At 39.6% G+C, this 8,753-nt stretch overlaps 1 protein-coding gene across 1 annotated transcript in view; it reads left to right on the top strand.

The window, feature by feature from the left end:
• Window positions 1–8,753, top strand: part of LOC117952598 (aryl hydrocarbon receptor-like) — a 39,828-nt gene that overhangs the window by 21,291 nt on the left and 9,784 nt on the right. The window contains exon 3 of the mRNA XM_034885002.1: window positions 5,496–5,602. Within this exon, the coding sequence (XP_034740893.1) occupies window positions 5,496–5,602 (107 nt within the window). The remainder of the gene's footprint in view (window positions 1–5,495; window positions 5,603–8,753) is intronic.

Here is an 8,753-nt window from a genome sequence, read left to right as displayed (position 1 = left end):
TCTTCTTGACAGGGCTTTGTTTCCATCCAAAGCTGCTGTCGCCTCCTTTTCCTTGACATGCCGAGATGAGATGACACTCTTGTCTGATCATTGAAAAGTTGTTTCCTTCCCCTAAAGTCATGGAAGTAAGCGGGGACATTAATCAAAAGACTAATGGGAGATTGAACCTATTGACTGCACGACCCAGCTCATTGGCTGTTATGTGTTGCAAGCCCTGCCCTTTCCTGCACATCTGCGTGAGAACAGAGATCTCTGTCCAGGATCTACTGGAACTAAATGTTTTCAAATCAAGATTATATTCCCCTATGCATTGCTGGCATGCTTTATACTCTCTCCAAAACTGGCAGACTTCCAACCCCTGACTGCATTTCCTTTTTTTCTCTCTCTTTTTCTTCCTCTCTCTTTAGTTTCAGTGTTTTAACTCGATACAACATGCTAATAATTCATAGATACATATTTTACTGAACTTAGTACACAGTGTGTACATGTTTTTTTCCTTTTTTCAAAAGCATTTCAAAATGCCTATTTTGCATTGTTTGTGGTTGATCACTGCCCAAAAAAACATGACTTAAGCCACTTTTTGTCTTTGTTTAATTCTTACTATTCAGTGCTTCAAGCTTGACTGACACTACTTTATACTTTGCTCTGAATAGTCAGAGTAAATTGCATGTAGAAAAACTCGTCGGCTCCTCATAGTTCTTTGTATTTCACTTAATTACCCCATGATGAAAAGATGTCAAATCCTTTAAAGACTGGCTCATTCCCTGATTGACAGTGATGTTTGCCTGGAGCGATTCATGCTCTACATTTCACCAATCCTATAATGGCTTGCTTTCTGAAGAAGGAAGCTAACAGTTTAATGATGCTAAAATGTGACCTCTCTTGGTGTCAACTACACCTTTAAAAGTATTGGAAGACGCCTTTAGGGCGGCCATGACATGTTTTTTTATGAGAGTTTCATTACTGTTTAATGTGTTTTAGGGGTTGTTTTCACCAATATCGATGCCCAATATGACATCAGCCTTTTGGTCTTTGTTTTTTAGTTGTCAAAGGCAACACCTACTACTGTCAAGGAGCCTTTAGGTGTTGAGGGATTAAATCCCACCACAGAAAGCTGGGTAATCTATAAAACAGGAAAAAACAGAAACTGTAATCAACAGAATGTTTAGCCTTTTAGATTTGATTATCAAAATGTGCTGTCAATCTACCAATCAATTAATTAGCACTATACTCCTCGGTCTAGTGAGTGCAGCCCAGTGGTGTTGGGAAGGTCCCACACTAAACTGTAAATCAACCCTTATGCCGTAGCTATGAACAACAAGACCACCAGAGCGGCTCAAGGAAGAAACAGTGGTGGTTCTACGTTGAATTACACCCAGGACAAGACCCCCTTCAAGAATATTGCAGAATTACTATGTTATAGTGTATTTTCATTTTGTTATAGTGTATATTCATTTTAAGTTCTGATAACTTATATATATATATATATATATATATATATATATATATATATATATATATATATATATATATATATATATATATATATAAATAAGTTCTGTCATATTTTGTGCAGATTTGTGTCTGTTGTCTTTTGAAAATGTTGGAGGTGGAGAGTGTGCACCTTAAAAAGTGTGTTTACTGTTACAATACTTAAATAACTGGATTCTTACTGGATACAGTGTGTATATGTATGTATATATAATAAATATTCTAAATAGCACAAATCCTTCATCACACAAATGTAAAAAATGCACTAAAGAGAATCTAATTATTACACTATTGCACTAAGAACCAAAAACACAAACATGATGCAAAATCATCAATGATGTTATCGCATGAAATCTGCTCCCTTATTCAATGAGTGATGCTGACGAAAAGGTCAGTGACCTCAGGTATGACTTGATCAACTTTAGTTTTGAAAAGCTCCTCTCTGCTTGAGCCGAAGTGTCTGGCAGAGTAAATACAATCCTGAGAGCAGTCACAAAAGTTGGGGTAGCTCTCCGATAGATCTGTACCAAGCATAGAAGTTAAAAGCTCATGGAGGCTCATGGTCCTCTGTTCCCTCCCTTTTCCGGACCGTTCCATTTGGTAGAACAAACGTAAGCGCCGATTTATGTTTTCCTCCATGGGTGCTCACGGGAACACACGGCCTTTAAAAAAAGTTGTCCAAAAATGTTTGCATTTCAGAGGGCCAACACAGTGTGCCGCACACACACGCCTATCAACGCGATAATAAAGCCGTAAAGTAGCCTATCTTTCACCTCAGGATAGGATTGGAGATAAAAAGTTTAACCGACACATAACGGCGATCAGCTTTGTGGGTGCTCAGTATTAGTGGAGCATCAACGGTATCGGCGCCTATGCCCAGAAACTCGTTTGACCCAGAGGTAAACTGTCCCCCGCTCCCCCCTTCCCTTTCCCCTACTCACACAGCTTCTCTGTGCACGGTACCTTCTCAGGAAGCAGGGGTCCCAATTTACCAATTCCCCACATGATAGATAATACCTTTTTTAAATGCTCGTGGTTCCCCCCCATGTATTATTAAAAAGTGTGGGCAACCACCGGGCAGCTGCCTGCTTTGCCTACGCCATTTTTTGCTACTGTGAAGAAGACTAAATCTGTTTTTAGTTTCTAATTGGGCCTAAATACCATCAGATACAATCAAAGGATGTCAATCAAACAGTATTGAACTAAATATTATACATTAGTATTTCGTTCCCACCCCTTTCCTGCTCTGTGAAGGCGATGTGTATGTCTGATGTTAGTGGGATTCAGTGTTTTTTCTCCTTCACTGCCTCCCACAAATGTATAGGAATGTCTTTCCAACTTCTGGTCAAGCTCTGGCCAAGTATCATTAAATATGTCTCTCTGCAGCTGCATGTAGAACTGTAAGTGCACACGAGCGACTCTGCAGCGTCATAAACTGTTGAGCTGTTAGCAGCGGGAAATGATGGAGAGTGAAAACACGATGCGGAGTCCCCCACTGGGGAAGAAAACTAGAATGACATCAAACAGGCGCCACAATGAGACCCCCATACTCAAGCAAACACTGAATAGAGGGAAAAAAAGAATTTGGACTTGGAGTCTACGTTTGCCTGTGTGTGTGCATATCAGTTAAATGCTAATACGATTTATATGTTTGTCTGTCTGACTGTTGTATCCTGCAGCGGCTGCACATGTAACTCACATTTTATGCTGGTAGCGGTTGTATGAACGTCTCAGACTTGCAGCTTTGTGTGCTGTAGACCGGTGATTGTCAGGCTGCAGGTCTGGGTGTTTGTGTTTACACTGTGTGAGTTCTAGCTAAAGGATGGGGAGTGTCTGTGTTTGAGGGGGAGTGTTCAGGGCCCCAAGTTGCGTGACAGGACTGGACGGACGGGTTGGGAGAGGCCATATCCTGGGATTTTTCTGTAGTGGCCGTCCAGATAAGGGAAGCGCTCTTGTCGGCTATTGCTTACAAAAAAACCCTAGGGGCTGATGCAAGAGGGCCGAGTGTGTTTGTGTGTGTTATGTCTGTGTATGTGTTATATGTGTGCAGATATGCAGGCTGCTAGATCCGTTCTACCAGCAATTAGAACCTGTCTTCTGGCAGGGGAACAACAATTGAGATAGCTGGCTTTGCTTTTTTATACTGCCGCACACTCATGATTTTACATTCATATTATTTATTTATTCACAAAAGAATAATGTCCACACTGCGGCCACATGGATGTTACAGCAAAAGGCAACACGCAATAGAAAAGGGCCATTTTGTGTGGATTAACCTTTTAAAATCATACAAGCCATTAATATTCAGGATGCATCCTACTATTTTAAAACTTTCAAAGTTTCCTTATATAACTCCAGTAAGTACAGAAACCGAAAGTGTTACCACAGGGATGTAAAAATCTAAATGCTGTTCTTGCCTTGCCACAGCTAATTTATAATTGTATTTACATATTTTTGCATATTATTATTATATTGTTCAAGCATTGCAGCCATGAACATGCAAAAGGACTTCTGAATTTGAGAAGCAATGATCTTTAACATGATACGACACGGTGGCGCTGGCCAGAGAACAATGGCGAGCAGTGAGAAGGCTTTCAGCTGGGGCTGAGTGACTTTACCAAGAAGCCAAGGTAAAGCGAAAACAAACAGTGGAGCTGAGTAATTACTTGGTACAGGCTGTCATTCGATGTGGATATGCAATTCACTGCCTGAGTGGTATTAACAAAGTGATGCAACTTGTTCCAATGCTGGAAGTTTGGTTATGTGTTTGAAACAAAAGAACAAGCACCTCACATTTCCCTAATATAAAACACAACAGAGACGTTGCCAAGATTTCCGTAATCCCTTACCTGGAAATGGTTGTCTAAACTGTCTTTGTTCTCTGGCTGACATGTTTTCGACACCCAGCAGCTCAAATGAATGCTAGTGGTGTCCTGTTTCGTAAGTCACAGGACCTTTAAATAGCGCAGATGGAGGTTGGGTTCACTCGACAAGTTTGAGTACAGGTTCATATGTGATTGGTGGACAGGCCTCTTAAGTAGCCTCATTAAATGAGGAGACATAGGAGCGTCCATCTATCTAAAGCCTTAGAGAACAAACCTGTTGTGCCTATCTCAGCCTTAAACATGCCGAGGCACATATGAAACAAGTCACATTCTCAGCTATCAAATAGACTTTTTACTTCCAATGATTAATCAAGGAGTATGGTTCCAGCCACGATGGATATCTAATTGTGGTTATTTTGACTGTGTTGCAACTGCAATATGATTCACTTTTTTATCTTTATTCTCAATTAAAAGAAATTAAAATTATTATAGTGTGATTATTTGCGAGGATCTGTACTAAACAAAGATTTTCTCTTTAGTCTATAGGATAGGAGTTCTAGGCTAGGGTGTCTCTGCCACACCACAATACTTTGCCATTAACAAATATTGTGCCCCCTGCAATTTGAATATTGCACTAGTCCATATTGTGATTTCGATACAATTGTGATTAACGGGACTCACCTATGTCCAACTGTATCACTTTCCTTGGGGATTAGGGAAGATTTAGGGAAGACCTGTTAAAGTAAGTAAAGGTCAGGAGGGGGTGTATCTTTAGAAAGACATCCAGTAGGGCAACAAAACAAGAACACTGACAGACAAACCAGTTTGACTATATTTTCTAAATTCCAATTATTTAAACCAAGTGAAAAGGATTGTTTAATGTTTTACCCAACAGCGTGTTATATCGAATAGATTTAGCACAACTAATATCTAGTTGTAACTTTTACCGATAATCGATAATGTGGATAAAAATCAATTACAATCAGCCTCCAACACGAGGAACTCAGTTTCAGGGATGTGAGATCTCAGCGATTAGTGTATCTTGTCCTTAAATAGAAAAACTAAAAAACTGCAGTATGACTAATAAAAAGTTGATTAAGCTGAGGGAAAGAATGTGTAAGTTTGCTATAGAAGAAAAGCTGCTGACCCCTGCCCTTCGTTTTTTCACCTTCTGTGCAGCAACCATGAAGAACAGCAGCAGCAGTCTGATGTTCTCTGGAGTGAACGGGCAGAATGGGAACAGCATGGACACCGCAGGCTTCTCTGAGGGGGACCTTCTGCTCCAGGTAAGACACGTTAACCTCTAGGGGGAAAACACCCATTCAGACGCTAATGTATCTTAAATGGTCACATTTGCAATAGTCTCGCAATGCCAGACCTTCCTCCACAGCGCTGTACAGGACGGTCTGGCTAGTCAACACAGCATTCCAGGATGGGCAATTCTTCGAGCCAATCAAAATCGTCTTGGGCAGCGCTAAGTGCCAGACGCAATTTTTCATTTTTCATTTATTTGTTTATTTGAAAAGGGGACAATGTACACTGATCAACATTCAAAGCAAATGTAAGCGTACCCGAGTTAGCCATAGGCTAATTTTCATCGGCAGTCCCCTAGCCAGATGTTATTAGGCATCCTAAAATAATAAACATCCTAAAATAATAAACAGTTATAATACAATGAAGATATTTATACAATAGACAAAAGGTTAAGAATGACAATGTTAAATCACAACAATCAAAAAAACAAGATAAGCAAATAAAATCTAAAATAGATGATACAGTTATTGTTGGTGGATGGGACCAGCGTCAGCGTTGACAGTGTTGATTTTCAATCATCCATTTCTTAACATTACTCTTAAATGAGTAATAGGATGGGGACTCTCTAATTAATGGTGGTACCGAGTTCCACTGATGTGATGCTGTAAATGAGAAGACGGCCTGGCTGAATGCAGATGTTTTGAATGGGATTGTGCAGTCCCTCCTTGCTGCACCTCTGGTAACTCTTTTTGCATTTGAGTTAAAATTGTTAAGGCCAGACAAAGGAGGAGGAGCTAAACTGTGCATGATCTTATAGACTAAGCAGACATTTCTGTATTTTATGAGGTTTTCCCAACTTAGCAGTTTATACTTCTTTAGAATATGGCAATGATGGTAACAAAATGGCTTTTTGTCTAGTGTTTTCAGTGCTTGTTTGTATAATGATTTCAGTGGTTTTAGAGCTGTAGAGTGTGCATTGGACCAACTTATGAGACAGTAGGTGATGTGGCAGAGAACCAATGAGTTCTGACTTGACAATGACTGTGCATCTGCAAAATAGCCTCGGGAAGGGACTTGTTTTGGTGGAAGGTGCTCGTTCAAAAGCTCAGATTGGACAGATAGTCTAGCTAGCTGTCTGATTTATCCTGCAGAGATCTGAGGAGGCAGTTAACCGCCAACACAAATAAAGCGGAAGGTGAGGGACATCCGGTGGATCTATTTTTATCATAATGCTTGTTGTAAATGCATATTTCATCCATTTATACAAGGTTGCTGTCATTAATTGTCACCGTTAACTGAGACTTCAGTCTGCAATGGTTGCTCCACACAATAGCACAAAGCACAATGCTACACATAATTGCATTAGATACAATTTTGTTATTTTAAACAATTTTATCTGATGCAATGTTATGTAATATTAATACTATATAATATGATATTAAATAAAATAAACTACAGCAGTAAGTTGAGCATAAAAAAAATCAACATGCATTTCTTTTTCTCTTCGACTTGTCCTGTAGTAGTTGTGTAGACTGAATGCCGTTGTGCCATTTTTAAATGTAAAAAGCAATAAGGAAATTCCCCAGTTTCTTCCTTGGAGCCCTGTTTCTTTCCAGCCCTGAAAGAAACACCTATTCTTCAAAGCTAACAAATTTAAACTGGGGTCAGGAAGAGCAGGTCAGGTGACTTGCAATTACCTTCTCAGATTGACTGCCACCACAACTTTCAGTCTAAAGGCATCACTAAACAGCGCACACAAAGATCACAACAGGCAAAGAGCACAGACTCAGATTGGAAATAGTCTAAATGCAACTCTATGCAGTTTCAATGTTACTGCGTACTTCGAAGAAAAAGTCTCACGGCCTGATTGATAACTGAATTGCCTGCGGCTAGCAGGTGCATAAATGCCTAGTAAAGACTTTGTTTATTTGTGCGCTAGTCGTTTTGTGTAGACCCAATCCAGTTCTATCCATGTCGCGGGACGTTTTGACAGGTGAGGCTGCTTGTCTTGGTGACTCTTGCCAAAGCGTGGTTACGCTCTGTGGCTCTTAACAAAACCTGTGCTTTGTCATGTGCCCTGCACCATGTTTGTTTTACGCTCACCTGTCAGCTAGAGTTTCACACTTTATTCTACAAAGTAATCACAACGGGCAGTGATTGTGTAATACAAAGGGCCTTTGAGAATCAGCAGGTGGTGGTTGTTATTTTGAATTTGCAAAGTGTGATCTCTGCAAAGCATAATGGAGAGTAGTTAGGAGAGTAGCATAAAATTACATGGCAATTTATATTAGTTTTTGATTTTGACAGAATGGGATGTAAAGGGATAGTTTTGATCTTTTGAAGGGGGGTTGTGTGAGGTACTTCTCCAGAGTCAGAATGTCAGCTACAGTAAGTGGCGGTCGGAACACCCCTAGTTTGGTAAGGCAGACGAGAGTACTGGCACATGAGCCAAGTGATGTCTTGCTGTGGGCGGGGCAGTGGCTAAATCTATTTTAAACACCTAAAAAAAAAATCAATATCAGTCCAACTGTACGTTATATTTAGAATATTTTCACCGGCAAGGAACTGAAGTCGTTATCTATGCTCTCTTCAAAGCCACTAGAACAAAAACCAACAAACAAACTAACCGATCAAGGCAGTGGTAAAGTAGCAACTTCAAGCAGTCAGATATATACGAACTCCGTTATATTGCATCTGCTTTAAAAACAGACGCTTCCTGAATGTAGCGGAGTCTAATCAAAGATAATCTGCTTTTTACTTTTCTTTTACAAAGATTTTATGTTAAGTCGCTTTACCCTGCACATAGTATGACGACTATTATGATGTGTTATACAACGGGCAGTGTCCAATGTTGTTTGTTAATGGCAGTCTCTGCATGCATCGTGAGCATGTCCATGCAGAGTGATACAGTAGTCTTTGTCTATGTACTTTATGTATGTGTGTGTGTTAGAGCCCGACTGATACCCAAAGGCCGATATAAATATTTGGTTATTTAAAAATCCAATAATCCGATTATATCGGCCAATATGTAATTTAAAAAATCCAGAAATGCTTAACAAAACATAAACAGATTTGCCTTACATTAGTTATTTGTAGTTACTTATGAGTTCTCACTAAAATAATTTAACAATTTGTTTTATTGTCACAACAGAACAGAATATATATATATATATATATATATAT

This window comes from Etheostoma cragini, chromosome 11, assembly GCF_013103735.1.
Source record: "Etheostoma cragini isolate CJK2018 chromosome 11, CSU_Ecrag_1.0, whole genome shotgun sequence".
In the NCBI taxonomy this organism is placed as follows: Eukaryota; Metazoa; Chordata; class Actinopteri; order Perciformes; family Percidae; genus Etheostoma; species Etheostoma cragini.
This window is presented reverse-complemented; position numbering and strand designations above follow the sequence as displayed.